At 38.6% G+C, this 17,586-nt stretch overlaps 2 protein-coding genes and 1 non-coding gene across 3 annotated transcripts; 2 read left to right on the forward strand and 1 right to left on the reverse strand.

The window, feature by feature from the left end:
- The first annotated feature begins 451 nt into the window (after nucleotides 1–451).
- LOC150038229 (cytochrome b5-like) lies at nucleotides 452–2,475 on the forward strand. Its single transcript, XM_090311361.1, has 4 exons — nucleotides 452–589; nucleotides 694–795; nucleotides 1,852–1,918; nucleotides 2,041–2,475. The coding sequence occupies exons 2-4, from the start codon at nucleotides 709–711 to the stop codon at nucleotides 2,319–2,321; spliced, it is 435 nt and encodes a 144-aa protein (XP_090167487.1). The 5' UTR covers nucleotides 452–589; nucleotides 694–708; the 3' UTR covers nucleotides 2,322–2,475.
- A 1,996-nt stretch (nucleotides 2,476–4,471) lies between these two features.
- On the reverse strand, nucleotides 4,472–7,527 carry LOC120089118 (protein SHOU4-like). The gene is made up of 4 exons (XM_039046541.2): nucleotides 7,116–7,527; nucleotides 6,105–6,260; nucleotides 5,040–5,251; nucleotides 4,472–4,956 (listed from the first exon to the last, which is right to left on the reverse strand). Exons 1-4 carry the CDS (start codon nucleotides 7,431–7,433, stop codon nucleotides 4,731–4,733), a joined length of 912 nt encoding a protein of 303 aa, XP_038902469.1. The 5' UTR covers nucleotides 7,434–7,527; the 3' UTR covers nucleotides 4,472–4,730.
- Nucleotides 7,528–16,655: 9,128 nt separating this feature from the next.
- On the forward strand, nucleotides 16,656–16,759 carry LOC120070414 (small nucleolar RNA R71). Its single transcript, XR_005479906.1, has one exon. It is a non-coding gene; the product is annotated as a small nucleolar RNA R71 (small nucleolar RNA).
- Nucleotides 16,760–17,586: the final 827 nt, after the last annotated feature.

Consider the following 17,586-nt stretch of genomic DNA (forward strand, 5'->3'; position numbering starts at 1 on the left):
TTCAATTATACCAGTTTAATTAGTAAATTGTTAGCTTATGTGAGTATTGAAAAAAAATTAAAATGAGGAATTAAACCACTTAAAACATGAAAAATAGAAAATAAAAAAAAAAAAATTGCTCTTATATAAATCTCAAAAGAAAAATTTAAAAGTTCCTTGTTAGACAGTATAATTCGTCACCTTAATTCCTATCAAATTAGTAAGTATTGTATTGCATTAGATTATCCAAAATCAATTTTAACATTCGCCGATAATAAGAATAAAATCGGAACTCTTGATATCGAAAGAAATGTTGAGACCTTAAATTTTAATGAAAATGTTAACAAAAATTTAGTACCATGAAGACACGTTTTAGTCAAGTATCACGTGGGATGGGAAATTAAAGGAAGATTTGGGGAGCACTTGGTAAAAGAGTAGGAAAACAGGGACTGAAATGAAATTGTTTCAACAAATTCAATCGGGTTGTCTTTTAGCGCCGTGAAACCTGCCAAATAAAAGTCGCAAGAAATGGCTTGGATGGTAGTCAAATACAGAAGAAACCGTGCTGATTTGGGTCGTTTCTTCTCCAATTTCTTTCTACGTTTAATCTGTAAGAAACCCAGATTCTTCCTCAATTGTTCTGCATTTAAATCGTCTGATTCTCTAATTTAATCGACTTCTTCAGTGTGAATTGAGCTTGATTTTTGTTTGCAGTTGATTGTTGCAGAAATGGCTTCGGATCCTAAGGTTTTCGTCTTTGATGAAGTGGCTAAACACAATCACCAGCGGGATTGTTGGCTTATAATCTCTGGAAAGGTCTGATATATGTAACAATCGCTCTTATTTGTTGGGTATTTTGTAATCTCCATTTAGTAAAATTGTTTGGTTAGAACTTAATCGTATTTCCCATTGGAACAGTAGACTCATATGTGACCAGATTGAGGGATGGGAGATTAAGCTTGTTTGTTTCTTGATCTTCCTCCTACCCATCTTCACAAATTGATAATCAATGTATTCGATTTAAATATTATTTTGATCCGTGTACGGTTTTGACTAATTTCAGTCTACGTACTTTTAACTTTCCTTCATGTTGGTCACTGTAGATAGGAAATTGAATGCACAGAAAAGCTATTAGCTAGCACTGTAGAGACTGATTTCCTTTATTTCTGAAACAACTAATATACATTGTACTGAAAACAGACAGGAAGTTATTTCCTCATCTTTTCTTCTACAGTGAAAACAATTGTTCAGGATTTAGATATTAAACCTATGTAGATGTGAGACACATTTCATGGAACTCATTTAACAAACACTTGTTGGCAAGACTCTGGTATTGTTAACTTTGCAATGAGTAAGCTCCAACAATCAAAGAAGAATGTTAGGGCCTTGAAGTTATTTGGAGTTTAACTACATAATATGAATGCATATTCAAAACTCTGACCTTTTAAAGGTCTATCTTTAAAAGTCTATCTTTAATTTAAAACTCTGACCTTTTAATAATATTAGTGATTCTATCTTTAAAGGTCTAGGTGAACAGAAAGTAATACTTGAAGAATATATCCCAAAACTTCAATTAACGTATTCTGTATAGAACATTGAGATTTTTTTATGGATCATCGGAATACCCTGTTCAATGCTACAAGTCTTGGGGATGGAAGACACATTGCAAGCCATGGCAACATATCACTACAGAGTGTAGTGAAGTTGCAGTTTCTGAAATTGTTTGTGCTGTTGTTATATCAGTACTCATCTCCCAGATATACATATAATCAGACCTTTCCAACTTGGGTGCATATATATATATATATATCCTTACTCCTTGATATTGTCATTGTGTTTCATTGCTTTGTCCCTGTGCATTTCCCATTGTAGGTTTATGATGTCACCCCTTTTCTGGAAGAACATCCTGGAGGTGATGAAGTCTTGTTATTAGCTACTGGTAAGTTTTGGCTCAACATTTTTTTCCCAACTTGACTACTTGTTACTGTATTTCAACATATCCAGAAAAGGTTATTGCATCAAGTTATGAATGATTGGAAAAACAATCTTGAATCTTTGCAGAAAAAGATGCAACCGATGACTTTGAAACTGTGGGTCACAGTTTATCTGCAACAGAGGAAATGGAAAAATATTATGTTGGGAATGTTGACATGTCTACGGTTCCAAAGCCAGTCGATTATCGACCAGCTGCTTCCCAATCAGCAAAGGCATCAGCAACGGCAACAATAACAACGTCGTCAGCTCAATCTTCAGGATCTTTGATAAAAGTATTGCAATATCTGATTCCCCTGTTGATTATAGGTGTTGCATTTTATCTGCAATACTATGGCAAAAAACAGTAATCGAATTTCTCAAACCATAAATGTCTTGAGTTTTGCAATAAGCCAGAGCTGTGAAGACATTCTATCACTTTCTGTTGAAGACATTCTGTGTCATCTAGGTTTATAGGTTTCTTCCTAATTTTTTAGCAGAGAATTTCAATTTGTTTCTTGTTCATTCATAATCCTGCTTTTCTGTCTTTTGTTCTACAATATTCGACTTTCTGTGCATGATTTAACACAATTGACTCATCAGATATATCAGGTTGAATGAAGATGAAATAATGGGTTGTCTGAATTGAGATTCTTTCCCACTTGCCAACCCTTGTTGAGGGAATTATACTGGTGTTTTAATGAAGTGGCTTTCAAAGTACAGAGATGAGAATGACAAGCATGGTTACTGATTCTGATAGGATTAGAGATATTGAAAATTGATCCAAGTGGAAATTATATTTTTCCCTTGGTTCAACCATTGCAAGAGAAAAAAAATTAAACCATTGATCTTTGAGGTGGTAATCCGTACCAGATTGACATTTTAATTATTTTAACTAATTTAATTAAAGTGCCTAAAATTTTTAAACTATATAAATTTCATATAATATACCTTTTATAACAATAAATAAATAATAGGTAAAAATATTAATATAACATCATTAATATAATAATAAATAATAAGTACAAATATTAAATCAAAGTGTCCATTTTATGACAACTCTCACCATCTTATGAGGCCTTTAGTGGATCTAGTACAAATATTAAAAGTAGCTTTCTCATATTTATTATTATTATTATTATTATTTAATTTGGTTAAGAATTTAACTATTGTAATTTATAAATATGCAAATCATTGTTATAAAGAAAAAAGAAAATAAACTTAATTTTTAAAAACAAAAACAAAAAAAACGAAATGGCTACCAAATGAAGTCTAAACTTTCCAAAGAACTTTGGTAAATGTAAAAATCAAACCTTCAAGGCTCAAACTAACTATCTTAATTTCCACCTCTCTTCCTCCATTATTCATTATCTTTCCTTCAATCCCCACCCTACTCCTCTCTCCCTCAGCACGACATCGATCTCCCTCGTTTCCTTCAATTGTTTTCCATCTAACTCAGCGTATGTGTTATTTTGCAACATTGTTGTGAACAAAGTACGGAGGCGAAGGAGGCATATACGCTCACTAGATCGGAAGATTATTCCACTTCAACCAAGCTCCCTTTTTTGTCGCCTATATTTGCTAAAAAGCAATAGAAAGAAAAGGCGTTAGTTAATTTTAGCTATTCATATTCTATCAATTATATACTCTGGGAATTCCTTCTTACAAGGACTTCCATTTTCTTATCATCCCACAATCAGAAAAAATTTATAAGAAAACATTCAAATGATTCATCAATATCATTAGTCAGAAAGTCCTTCTCTAAAAAAATAAAACTAAGAAGAGTACAGCTTGGCTAACACTGTAAACAAAGTTGGAAAATAAACTAAAAGCTTTAATTGGTTTAGTTTTTGTTTTTCTAGTGACTCTTGTACAGCAAAACCAGCAATAACGAAACCGCTATGAGCACCCCATTGCCGCCAATGGATGGAAATAATGCTTTTGGGACCTTTCAGCCACTGCAGACTGTCCAACCTCCTCTTCCTTTCAGATTTTAGCCTTAAAAAATGACAGAGTACCAAGGGAGAGTGGCGTTGGTTGCGATTGAAGGGAGGGGGAGAGGTGGAAATTCGAGAGAGAGATTTTGGAGAGATAAATTAAGTAAAATATAAGGGTTTAATTTTCAAATTTATTAGAGTTTGAGGGTTTGATTTTAACCTTCATTAAAATTTAAGGGTTTAATTTTTCTACTTGAGAGGGTTTAATTTTTCTACTTGAGAGTTGAGGAGTTTAATTATTACTAATTGAGAGTTGAGGAGTTTAATTGTTACTACCGCTATAATTCAAATGTAATTTTTGCAATTTGCCCAAAAAAAGACTTAATGTTACATATGTATGCTTTAGAGTTTAGATTCTATTTAAAAGAGATTGATCTCTTGGTTTGGGAAATATTGAGAAGTCACATAAAAAGTCATCCTTTCAAAACGAGTACAACGAATGTTATAAAATGTGAACCTCTAACTTCAAAGGAAGAAGTACATACTAATTACTAGAGCTATCTCATCATCAAGTTGGCAACATATTTTGGTTAGCAACTAAAAGGTTTAGCTGAGATGGTTGATTTCCACAAAATTAATCAATGTACATTCAAGTAGAATTTGTAGTTGACAGAAACCTATAGAGACGTGAACAAATGTAACTCTGGAAACTGAAGGAGTAGAGAAAGATGAACTAAAAGAAGAATAAAGTCACTAAAACAAAAGGTTAGGAATTCTAGTGGACTTCGCCTCTCATCCAAAATTTCCATCCAAAATTTCCATCTACAACATACAATCCAAGCTTCATCCGTCAGCAAACTGTTCTTGATGACATATCGATCCCTGACCGAGCGAAGGGCCAGTCGTCTGTGAGACCCCAAGAACTAGTCCCTCAATATGAATGGGAAGAAGAAGTTTCCGCCATACACATCCGGTAGAGATTACTTCTGGAGGTTGAACTATTGTTATATGACCGTTATTCCTATGCAATATTCCCATTACAGAGACAAAGCCGCCTTCCTGAACATATCTGCTAAAAATATATGGAATTAGCTACTAAAATTATGGCCAAACGTAGTCAAACAAATAGGTGTTATCACGATAAGTGGTTACCCTTCTTCAAGTCGAAGCATTCGGGCTTCAGTAGAAATGTTTCTGTCTCTCAGCCATTTTCTCAAGGAAGGAGACAGAATCTTGCGGTGTCTTGTAGTACTAACAAGCTTGCTCTCCATAATAAGAGGAACCAGTTTACTACCAGGGCCGGCCCTTACCATAGCTCTAATACCAGATTTTCTATCAGTTATGTAGAAGTCAGTGGTGAACCTCTGCCAGGTAGAAATTTGAGCACGTGATATCAAAAATCTAAAATACATACCCATGTCGAAAACAAACAGGTGCAAGCTCTCTAGATTTCCAGATGGGAATAGACACGTATTCCTACCTCATCTTAGATGTCTAAAAGGGAAAATGATATAAGGTATATCATTGATGCATCAGATTAGCAATACAAGTATAATCCATAAGATTCTTTTACTGTATTCTTTAGAACAATAAAGATTGAATTTGATCGTTTAGAAAAAAGGAAGTTACATTAAAGAAGTATAGTTTTTCAACTTTATACATTCCTTTGAATTTGATGGCTTAGAAAAAAGGAAGTTACATTAAAGAAGTATAGTTTTTCAACTTTATACATTCCTTTGAGCAGTATGATACCAAGGCTTCCGGAGAAAGAACAACAGCAAGTTACTTTGAAAATATTATGCTAATCCTCCCAAATTTGTTTCTTCATATAAGAACTCTAGACCATAAAGGTCAACGATGGAATAAGAAAACTCAAAATTACATTTTTGGTCTGACATAGAATCTAACTCAGCTATGCTTCAGCTTCATTAAACAGCTCAAATAAATATCAAAATGAGCAGATAAGAGTATCGAGATAATGAAAACAACTGGAACCATATGACCAATAAAGAAAAATGAAGCTAAATGCCACTTCTTTCACTTCATGCAGTAGCTTCCAAACAACATAAAGTGCCTAGCCTACTGAGCTAGGGAAAGAAAAAGTATGCAGAAAATTTAAAAGTTCAGGAAAAAAACAAAACCTCTATTGCTTTATAGTTGCAAAATAACAATAAAAACAAAGAAATGAAACGTTTCTTGGGAGTAGAATTTGCATACCTCACTATATACTAACCTCCAACCACAGTAAGGTTGAGTTATCTTTTGAAAAATCAGAGGCATTCCTCTACATTCATATAAAGAGGTAGATGCATAAATGCACCCAGTAGCCTTTTCATAGGATGATTCCAAGGAGACCGTCCCGCACGAAGCATACTGAATTTAAAAAAGCAGTGGAATATACTTAAGAACAAGAAAGAATCAAACCCCAAACAGGTAACATCAAGCCCATGTAGGAAGTACTTCCGACCATGGTTCATATTATATACATGGTGGAATAAGTTCAATTCTAAAGTCAATTCCTTTAAATTTATAATTCCAATTCATCACCTGGATGATTGGTTAGTCCTCACAAGAAACTAAGGCTCAAAATAAAATTTTCCCCAATGAAGTAGCTAGCCGATAAATAAAATTGAGCTCGAGACGAATTCTCATGAAAATGCTTTTAAACAAAACACTTCTCCCATAAACACTATCGTGGAAGGAACACCTTCAAAGTATTCTTCAAGTATTCTAGGATTTACCAAAGGACTTTTAAATATCTTTAAAAGTGATTATAATGAGCTTAATACACTTTTCACCTTTTCAAAAATCATTCCAAACTCAAAGGTTTGAGTTCCTAAAATATCAAATTGTCACAAGAAAGCATTTCACAGGTAGGATAACACATTAAAAAACACAAGAAACTGCCTGCCTCGTATTATATCCAAATGCAAACTCACTTTAGGATAAGCAAACCTACTTAGGATACCAAAGCGTATTAACAATTATCAAGTCTACAAAACGTTGGCTACTCAACAAACACATCAAAAAACAAATAATAAAAAAAGGTCCTCAACATTCACTTCAAAGCAGAAGTTAGCAGCCTCTCATAGCAATTGCTGAAAGGGGGAAACAAAGATATGCAGAAACAAATCACACCCATCAGTCGCATCAATTGAAAAGATTAAATACAACCTACTTACAAATATGATTACAAAAAAGGGAAATGGGATTAAAGAGAAGGAATACCCCTGTAATCTTAACGAGTTGACCATCGCGAGCGAGTGTGAGGTCGGAGTCGGGAAAGGAGTGAAGAAATGAGTTAATGGCGGCTTTGGAGGAGAAGTTGAGGTTATTCCAGAGGGCGAAAGCAGAGAGGAAGATGGATAGAAAGAGAAGAGAGAGGAAGAAGAAGGCGTTGTGAACTACAACAAGGACGAAAATGGAGACGGAAAATCCCAAAATGAAAAGGGGTATGAGAATGTAAAGAGCTGCAGAAGGAATGGGGCTGCAGGCGCTATAATGGTGGTGTTTTACGGTTGGAGCTGCAATGGAGAGGTCACTCATTACTCGCTCCTCCTTTCTCAGTGAAACCCACCGCTTTACTTGGTGCTAGTGCTACCATACCATACTCAAACGGCTCATTCTTTTCCTCTCTCGTTTTAATTATTTTTTTAAATAAATATTTATTATTTGACTAAATTATCCTATTGTCCAATCCTAATGGTTTTAAGCAACATCTCAAGTTTCCCCCATAGATTTCAAAATCATGCAAAATATTATTTGATATCATTTGTGCTCTCGATGAGTCATTGATCAATATTTAAGAAACGAAGAATGTGGTTGAGCTTGTCTTCAATCTCACCAAGCAGGCAAGTGTTGTTTCTTTAATTAAATGTTGTTGATGACAAATTTTGACCAAGCAATTGTACCTGATCTTTATGGGACAATAACGATAAATTTGTTATTTAGGGAAAGAGAGCTCGCGTGCAAGCAAAAAAAAAATTGGACACCGGCGTGGTGTAAACCATAGCCAGGTTGGAAGGAGATGAGAGAATTTGATACTGGTTTTTTAGAACTTACCCCTCGTTTACATTCTTCTCTGTCTTATTTATAGATTTTGACCCTCCTCCTTATTCAATTAGGGATTTTGACTAGGTTGCCTATTTAAGAATTCCAAAAGGTTGAGGCCGACCAGCCCAACATTCTTACCTGACACCTTTAGGATTTCATCCTTTTTTGGCCAAGCTTATGTTGGGCCAAATGACCTTAGGTCATTTCTAATAGGCTCGGCCTCAACAAACTTATATCCCTTTTGATCTTATTCTTCTCCTTTTCATTTGTTGTTTATTGACCATTCTATCCCTGGTTCTAGAATCCACCCACAACATCAGTCCCTACTCCCAAGTTAGGGTTTGTAGTTTCTTGGACAAAGCATATTTCAATTCTCTGAACCTATCTTGGGAGAACAATCTCCCTTTCAAACTCCACACTACCCTGTTGTGAATAATTGGAACTTGTTAGGAGCTTCTAGGCATATCAAGCAAACTCTTTTAAGGTTCAACCGACTTCCAACGCACTTCTCCATCTTATGATGAAGTTATGCGCCAAATCGCGTCAGGCCACCTCTTGGATAGCCCCCGACAACTGGTTATTGCTCAACTGGTCCTGGATTGCCCTTGGACCAATAGTCTATTGGGTTTTATGCCCTAAAACTCATAGATAGTAAGTGTTATTAAATGATCGTCATCAATAAAGAGTTATAGCTTTTAATTCAATAAATGTTATTGTGTTGTTTTCTATTTTGTCTTAATAACCCTAAATCCAATAAACTAACATCCAAGGTTGCCTTATGAGTCTTGAACTGTATGTGGAGACATATAGGGATCAATTTTCAAGATACCTTATCCTGGTGACACTATGAATATGATCCACTTTATATTTGATACAAATACAATGATCCAACGCGTTCATGTAGATGACATGCGAGTGGAGGTATCCTATGCAATGAGTTTGCATAAGAACGGACAGCGAAATAGTGACCACTAGATGTAACACCATTAACTAGTTAGGTTCTTATTTCAATAGGATGACCTAAGCAACTTAGTCTTAATCTTGAGTGTGAGGAATTGTCCTTTAATTTGTATGGCTGAGGGTGGCCAGTTCGCCTACTCAATATGCCTACCATTTTGGGGACAAGATCGAGTGGGGAGCTGGGAACATAATAATAAAAGATAGAATTCACTTCTTCCTTTCTTCGAGTTAAGTAGATGAGTTTTTCCTTAAGTGGTGTCTCCAGGATTTTAACAAAAAGCTCTATCCTCTCATTGTCCCTATAGGGATTTCTGTTTATTGGTTGGACCATAAATAGGTTGTTCATTAAAGGAGCACTGGTATTTAAGGAGTCAGAGGTAACCCAAGGGTAAAACGATAATTGACTCAGTTGGAGTTACGAACACTCGTGAAGGACTAATTTGTTGTTTTGATCTATATCCATGGACACAGAAATATATCTATAGTGAAAAGAGTGCGGTTGTGGGTCTTTAGTGGAGTATACCCACAGTTAACGAATATTGGTTAACTTGGTTAATGAGTTTAGCCAATTAATCTCATATCGTTAGAGCTTCTAATTTACGTGTCCATCAAGTCCCTTTGTTAGCTCATTAAAGGATATTAAAGAGGGATGATTTGAATTGTTCAAATCAATTTAAGGAAATTGTATATTAATATGATTAATATGCGGTGAACCGTGAAGCAGACGCCTGATTAACTTGATATCCATCAGACCATCGATTTCCTCATAATCATCCCTCAGAGGGATGCTCCCGCGTTTACACAGCGCACAGATCAGCCAAGGGAAGTAAAGTTGTCCTCGTGGTTTTGTTTTAATGGCTTTGATTTGGTCAATTATTATCCTCCCTACGTCTAGAGGAATGCACTGCATGATGCAGTAAATGGCCAGGACGCGTTCTCTTGATAATGTTTCATCATGCATTGTAGGCATGATACTTTTCTTAATCAAGTAATACTATAAGTTTGCGTTTGGTTTCAGATTCCTGGAAGCTAAGATCTTTACTCCACTTCTTGATGTTTGTCATGTGCTTCTAGGTTTGGCTACTACTCTTAACGCATCTTCTATCTGGCTTGGAGTTGGATGTTCCAAGATGCAGTTTCCCTCTGTGTTCGGGTTGCTTGTAATATTGAATACTTCATTAATTTTGTCGGCTGAGAAGCGCACCAAAACACCATCAACGAACACTGTATTTTTCTCCATATTAAACTCACTGCTATAAAATTGGCGGACAAGGTTGGGCCAAATCCTCGTGTGCCCAATGCATAGTTGACCCCAGCCTATTACGTCCACAGTTTCGATTATATATGGCAGCAATAGGTTGCGTTCGGGGAGGAAGCCCTTCTCGGCAAGGATGTCACTAAATTGCCACTTCCTTCCTTTGATATTTTTAGGTAACACGATAGTTACCTTGTGTTTGCCCGCCTCATGTGATTTGGCTTCCCGTGCCAGCTCCCTTAATTCATTTTCCAACTCTTTTTGGAGGGCAGACTTCCTTCGCCCCTGTCATGCAGGTTGGTACCACTCCAATTCCTTTTCCAACACTCTAGACCTTAAGCAGCTCTCATGCGTTGCACCCTTAGGACCAGATACGAACTGTTATTCTTCATCCTCCAAAATTAATTTTCTTTTTCTCATCACTCTCTTTTCTTTCGATGGCCCTTCATCCACGTCAGATTGACAAGGTTGCGATGCGTCCGGGCCAACTTCCCTTTCTCTTCTTCTTCCAACTTTGCTTCAAGCATCATCACATAACGCTCCGCTTCATCAATTTCAAGTGATGCGTCAGTTGGGTCAGGACGCATCACTTGTTCCTCTTCGACTTGGCCCTGATTCAAACTTGCCAAAATTGCTCCAAAAACTTCTTGCTCGTCTCTTCGAGCCAATTCCGCAAGTTCCGTGCTATTTTACTCTGACGCGAGACTATCAGAGTTGGGTCTGGGGGGAGTGATTGGTGGGATGCCAGATGGGGTATGCGGCAACCCGAGAGATGAAATGATAATGGGTGAAGGCGGCTGAAGAGGTTGGCTAGTCCTTTTGCTTCAATGGGGTAAATGGTGGCTAAGGGTTGGATGGATAAGGGGGGAAATGGACGCACGATGGGCGATGGTGCGGCGTGGAGATGGGCGGGAATAGGGTCATGCATCGTACCCACCGGCGTAATAGTCAGAATAAATGGTGGTAGGGCGGGTTGTGTGTAGGGCTTCTTGGCAGCTGTAGAGGTAGAAGGGCGTTGCCGCCTTGGTTTGGTGGGAATTTTGGGTTTAAGATTAGCGGTAGTTTTGGGTTTTTGGTGGGTTTTAGAGGATTTCAGATTTGTGGTGGTTTCGATAGGTTTCACTGAGATGGTGGCTAGGATATGGAGAAGGGTCCGTCGTGCGAAGGCTTGGTCGGAAAGGGAGGTTTTGAGGTTCGGTGAGGGTTTGAAAGAAGTGACATTGAAGCAGAAGAAGATGAAAAGAAACTTACCAGCGACCCACCTCCGTAGCTCAATGACTGGTTTTGGCTGTCGGATGCTGAAGACATTGTTGCTAAAGGCTGACCGGAGTAGCGAACTTGATCGAAGGGGCAGTAAAGCTTCGGGAGCTAGGGTTTTTGCAAAGTAGGGTTAAAAGAGGTAGAAGAAGAGAGAATCTCGAAAATTTGCGTTTTATAGGTCTGCGGGAGAGGACGTGGTGACGTCAGGCGGCACCTGACATCCTCATTTATTATGCAAATGAAAGGACGTGCCTAGAGTTTCTAGGTAATCGAGTGCTTTGTGCTTTCGAGATGCGTCTTTTCAGTTTGGGCTATGCGTTGGCTTAAGTCCAACGCGTTAGTTTTATTCCCATCCTAAGCTTCTTCCAGTTGTACACAGTTTTTTTTTAGATTAAATAAATCTCTTAAATAAAAAATCAATAACAATCATTAATTAACTTAAATCGTAACGCAAAGACAAGCAAACAAATAGAGTAAACACAAAAATATATAATGCAAAAGAAATGAAAGTAGACGAAACGTCCCTGGAATATGTGTCGATGTGAACGCAAGGATGCTTCGACGCAAGCCTCAGTTGGCTTCGCGTAATATGAGGGATGACTTCTGTCATTCTACACCATCTTCAAAGTAAGGCTTCACTCTTTGCCCGTTTACCTTGAAGGTATTTGTGCCATCCTCCCTCGTCAACTTTACTGCTCCGTGGGGAAAGATTGTTTTGATAATGAATGGTCTTGACCACCTTGACTTTAATTTTCCTGGGAACAAACGCAATCATGAATTGAATAATAAAACTTTTTGGCCAACAACAAACTCTTTCTTACTAATGCGTCGGTCGTGCCAACGTTTGGTCTTCTCCTTGTAGAGCTTGTTGTTCTTGTATGCGTTCAACCAACATTCCTCAAGCTCATTGAGCTGAAGCTTGCGTTCATCGCCCACAGCGTCCAAGTTTAAATTCAGCTTATTTACTGCCCAGAAAGCTTTGTGCTCCAATTCTAAGGGTAAGTGACAAGCTTTTCCGAATACTAAGAAGTATGGAGACATACCTATGGGAGTCTTGTAGGAAGTCCTGTAGGCCCAGAGTGCTTCATCCAACCTCTGTGCCTAATCTTTCCGCGATGCGCTGACGAATTTTTCCAATAATGATTTTATTTCCCAATTCGATACCTCAGCTTGACAGTTGGTTTGCGGGTGGTATGTGGTAGCGATCTTGTGCCTGACATTATATTTGGCAAGCAATTTTCAAATGATGCGGTTAATGAAATACGTACCTTCGTCACTTCACTAGGGCTTTTGGTGTTCCAAAGCGTGTGAAAATGTTTCTGGTGAGAAACTTAGAGACAGTCGACACATTATTTCTGGCAAAGCTACTGCTTCCACCCACTTTGATACGTAATCTACTGCCAACAAGATATATTGTTGACTGTAGGACAGGGGGAAAGGTCCTATAAAATCGATGCCCTAGACGTCAAATAATTTGACTTCAAGAATATTATTCAAAGGCATCGTGTCCCTTGATGAGATATTTTCAGTGCGTTGGCAAGTGTCGCACTTGCAAGCATACTCCCTTGCGTCTTTGAAGAGGGTAGGCCAGAAGTATCTGCTTTAAAGAACCTTCGTAGCAATTCTTTGCCCTCCGAAATGCCCTCCGTAAGGAGAGTCATGAAACTAAGCCAGGATGCGTTGTGTCTCTCCCTCCGGAATGCATCGATGCATGATGGAGTCGGAACCTTATTTGTAGAGAAATGGTTCATCCCAAAAATAGAATTTGCTATCGTGTACCAACCGTTTCTTTTGCTAAGAGTTGAAGTGTTCGGGGAATTATTTGGTAGTTAAGTAATTAACTATGTTTGCGTACCAAGGTTCCCTGCCTTCAACTTTGAATAAGCTTTCATCAGGAAATGCATCTTTGATTTCATTTTCTTGGTCTTGTATTTCCTGATTCTCTAATCTGGACAGGTGGTCGGCCACCTGATTCTTAGTCCCCTTTCTGTCCTGAATATCGATGTCGAATTCCTGCAATAGCAGCACCCATCTAATTAATCTTGGTTTCGCATCCTTCTTACTCATTAGGAACTTAATGGCTGAGTGGTCTGTATAGATGGTTGCTGATGCACCAACTAAATAAGATCTGAACTTTTCGATGCCAAACACTACAGCCAGTATTTCTTTCTCTGTGGTTGTGTAGTGTTCCTGAAAGTCGTTCAGTGTCTTGGATGCATAAGAGATGGGGTGTATCAAATTTCCTTTTTTCTACCCCAACATGGTGCCTACTGCAACATCACTTGTGTCACACATTAGAATGAAACGTTGCGTCCAATTTGGTGTTATTAGTACTGAAGCTGTAGTCAACGCATACTTCAGTGTTTCAAATGCGTTGCAGTAGTCGTCATTCAATTTGTAGGGCCGGTTCGCTTCTAATAATGCGCTCAGAGGTCGCGCAATTTGAGAAAAGCTTTTACGAACCTTCGGTAGAAGCCAGCGTGTCCTAGAAAACTTCGTTGAGCTTTTACATTTGATGGCGAAGGAAGTTTAGCTATGACATCTACCTTGGCCTCATCAATTTCCAACCCGGCTTTAGATACCTTATGGCCCAAAACAATGTCTTCAGTCACCATAAAGTGACATTTTTCCCAATTCAACACAAGATTTGTTTTCTCGCATCGAGCGAGGACGGCCTCCAAGTTATCTAAGCATGATTGAAATGAGTCTCCAAAAACTGAAAAATCATCTATAAAAACTTCAACGGTCTTTTCCAAGAAGTCAGAGAAAATTGGCATCATGCACCTTTGGAATGTTCCAAGTGCGTTGCATAGTCCAAAGGGCATGCGTCTGAACGCAAATGTTCCAAAGGGGAAAGTGAATGTCGTCTTTTTTTGATCTTCTGGGTCGATTAAAATCTAGTTATAGCTGGAGTATCCATTAAGGAAATAATAATATTCTTTTCCAGCTAGTCTATCAAGCATTTGGTCAATGAAGGGAAGAGGGAAGTGGTCCTTCTTGGTTGCCGCATTGAGTTTCCTATAATCCATGCAAATGAGCCAACTCGTGACAGTTCTTGAAGGGATGAGCTCATTATTACTATTGACTATCACTGTTATTCTTCTTTTCTTGGGGATGCATTGAACTGGGCTTACCCAACTGCTATTGGATATAGGGTAGATTACTCCTGCGTCCAACCATTTTAAGATTTCTTTCTTGACTACTTCCTTCATTATGGGATTCAGCCTTCGTTGAGGCTCAATCGATCCAGTCTTCCCTTCTTCTAGCCTGATTTTGTGCATGCAGTAAGATGGGCTGATGCCACGGATGTCAGCACTTTTGCAACATCTGCAAAAAAGAATGTTCGTTAGGCTCGGAAAGATTTGCTGAAATAATTATAGGTAAGGTTTTGTTTGTTCCAAGAAAAGCATATTTAAGGTGGTTAGGTAACAATTTCAGTTCTAGTTCTAGTGGTTCTTCTAATGATGGACGTGTTGGTTTCGTCTGCCGCTCACTCAGACTTGGCGGCTCAAGTTCCTTCATGTTTTCTTCCAACGCGAGAACCTCACACACTTGGGTCGCTTTTTCTTCAGGCAACTCTATTTTGTTCAGTTGACATTCTTCATTATCTGAGAAATTTAATGCGTTTAACACATTAAACTTCACTTTCTGATTGTCTACACGCATGGTCAGTTCTCTCTTGTGCACGTCTATTAATACTTTCCAAGTGGCTAGAAAGGGTCGTCCAAGAATGATTGGTACATCCCTGTCTGCTTCATAGTCTAGGATGATGAAATTCCCTGGGAATATGAATTTGTCAACTTTTACCAGAACATCTTCAATCTTTTCTTCAGGGTATGTGATCATCCTATCAGCGAGTTGAAGTGGGTTGTGCTTCACCAATTCCTAATTTCTTGAAGATTGAGAGTGGCATGAGGTTAATGTTTGCTCGCAGATCACACAACGCATGTCCTACCTCCAACCCTCCGATTGAGCATGGGACTGTGAAGCTTCTCGGGTCCTTATGTTTCTTGGGTAATCTATTGCTGACTAACGCATTGCACTCTTGCGTTAGCGCAATTACTTCCGTCTTGCTGATTCTTCTCTTCTTTGTCAAAATATCCTTAAAAAATTTGACGTATTTTGGCATTTGTTCTAAGGCTTCTACAAGTAGAATATTAATGTGCAGTTGCCTCAGGAGTTCAAGAAAACACTTAAATTGCTGTTCATCATTCTTCTTCATCAAGCATCTAGGAAATGGTGCGTTTAGCTGCACTGCAGGTTCTCTCGCGTTAGACGTGCTTGGCTTTGAATGGCTTGTGGATTCAGGCGTCCTTTCTTCTTGATCTTCTAATGTCGTTAGGCGTGTGTTGAGTTCTTTTGAAGGATTGTTGGTTCTTGGGTTCATGGTTCTTTCTGCAAGAGCTTTGCCACTTCGCAATGTCACCGCATGACATTGCTCTTTTCCGTTGTTATTTCCTGGGAGTTTCCTTGTTGCTGGACAAGACTCTTGGCTACCGATTCTTCAACTCACTGGCAATCTGCCCCACTTGTATCTCCAGATTTCTGATGGAAGACGTCTGGCTTTTTAGCAATGCGTCGTTCTGGGCGATATATTCCTTTAAAAGGTTTTCAAATAGAGATGCTGAACTCGACGCATGACCTCCTCTATTAAAGGATTGTTGGTGCGGCTGCTGTATTGGCTGGAATCCAGGTGGCGGTCTTTGCTTTTGCTGCTAGTTTACCCTGGGTGGTATGGCTTCTATTGATTACCTGCCCAAGAGAAATTTGGATGGTTCCTCCATCCGGGATTATAGATGTTTGAGAATGGGTTATTTTTAATAAAGCATACCGATTGCGGATTTTGTGAGCAATCAGAGTAGGAATGGGGATCTCCACAGCCCACACAACTAACAATGGGCTGTACGAATGTTTCTACCTTATTTACCTTTTACGGGTTTGATGCATTCCCCAGTGACATATTCTACAAAAGGTTTGTCATAGTAGCCACTTGTGTAGAAAGCGTGGCTATTGCATTAGAGTCAATAGAATTCACATTCTGAGACCGCCTTTTCCTTTCTGCTCTTGCGTCGTAAGTGTCATCCACCCATTCCATATTATGCTTGGCTATGCGGTCCAGTATTTCCTTAGCTTCATTATAAGATTTGTCCATAATGCCGCCAGTTGCAGCTGTGTCGACTGCCATTTGAGACGCTCTGTTTAATCCACCATAGAAGGTCTCCATCTGGATGGTTAACAGTAATCCACGATTGGGGCAATTCTTGACTAATCTTTTAAAGCGCTCCCATGCGGCACTTAAGGTTTCAAATTCTTCCTACTCGAAGTTCATGATCTCTTTCCGCCTCCTTGCATTTGTGGTGGGTGGGAAGTATTTCTGCATGAATTTCTCCACCAACTTTTCCCAGGTCGTGATCTCTCCAGGCTCCAAAGAACTTACCCATTGCTTTGCGTCGTCACGCAGAGAATATAGGAATAAAGATAGCCTGATAGCTTCTAGAGTGATTCCAGGAATCACAAATGAGTTGCACGTCTCCAGGAAACGTTTCATGTGGGCGTGAGGGTCTTCTCCCCGAGCACCACCAAATTTTCTAGCTGTTTGGAGCATTTGTAACATCCCAAATTTCATCTCAAATCTTGTCCCATCTATCGTTGGATATATGATCCCTGGTGAGAAATCATACAACACAGGAGACGCATACTCCCGCATGGGACGCGTACTACTGTTTGCCATTATGATAGGATTTTACGTAGTATGGGCTAGCTGTTGAGCTAAGTTATGATTCGCTTGTTCGTCCGCCATTTGTTGTTGTCTGGTTTGTTGTCTAAGTAATTGTTGCCTTAACCTACAGCGATGATTAGATTGATTTCTTCGTCGAAAGGTCCTTTCAACTTCGGGGTCGTATACAAGTTCAGGAGTGCTTTCCCTGCTCATAAACGTTTACAAGCTTCGGCTTAGCTTGTAATACTCCCTCAGCTACAGTTTTCCTACAAAAGATACAAGCAAAATTTCTAGTTAGTTTTGTTGTTGAATCCCTGGCAATGGCGCCAAAAACTTGTTCGTTGATTTCGGGATTCGAGTTTAGGAGTATATTGTATAAAGTAATTGGAAAAATAAGTGTAAATGTGAATAATGCATTGATACGTTTATGATGCGTTAGTGACGCGTTGATG

The sequence above is a fragment of the Benincasa hispida genome, chromosome 1 (genome assembly GCF_027475165.1).
Source record: "Benincasa hispida cultivar pf3 chromosome 1, pf3_genome.v1.1, whole genome shotgun sequence".
Taxonomy (NCBI): Eukaryota; Viridiplantae; Streptophyta; class Magnoliopsida; order Cucurbitales; family Cucurbitaceae; genus Benincasa; species Benincasa hispida.

Bases quoted from the DNA above. Each gene is read 5' to 3' on its own strand.
- LOC150038229 (XM_090311361.1), top strand. From the start codon at position 709: ATGGCTTCGGATCCTAAGGTTTTCGTCTTTGATGAAGTGGCTAAACAC. The intron at 796-1,851 runs GTCTGATATATG...TTCCCATTGTAG, and splicing joins GGCTTATAATCTCTGGAAAG to GTTTATGATGTCACCCCTTT. The intron at 1,919-2,040 runs GTAAGTTTTGGC...GAATCTTTGCAG, and splicing joins AGTCTTGTTATTAGCTACTG to AAAAAGATGCAACCGATGAC.
- LOC120089118 (XM_039046541.2), bottom strand. From the start codon at position 7,433: ATGAGTGACCTCTCCATTGCAGCTCCAACCGTAAAACACCACCATTAT. The intron at 6,261-7,115 runs GTATTCCTTCTC...TTTTAAATTCAG, and splicing joins AACTCGTTAAGATTACAGGG to TATGCTTCGTGCGGGACGGT. The intron at 4,957-5,039 runs GTAACCACTTAT...TATTTTTAGCAG, and splicing joins ATGCTTCGACTTGAAGAAGG to ATATGTTCAGGAAGGCGGCT.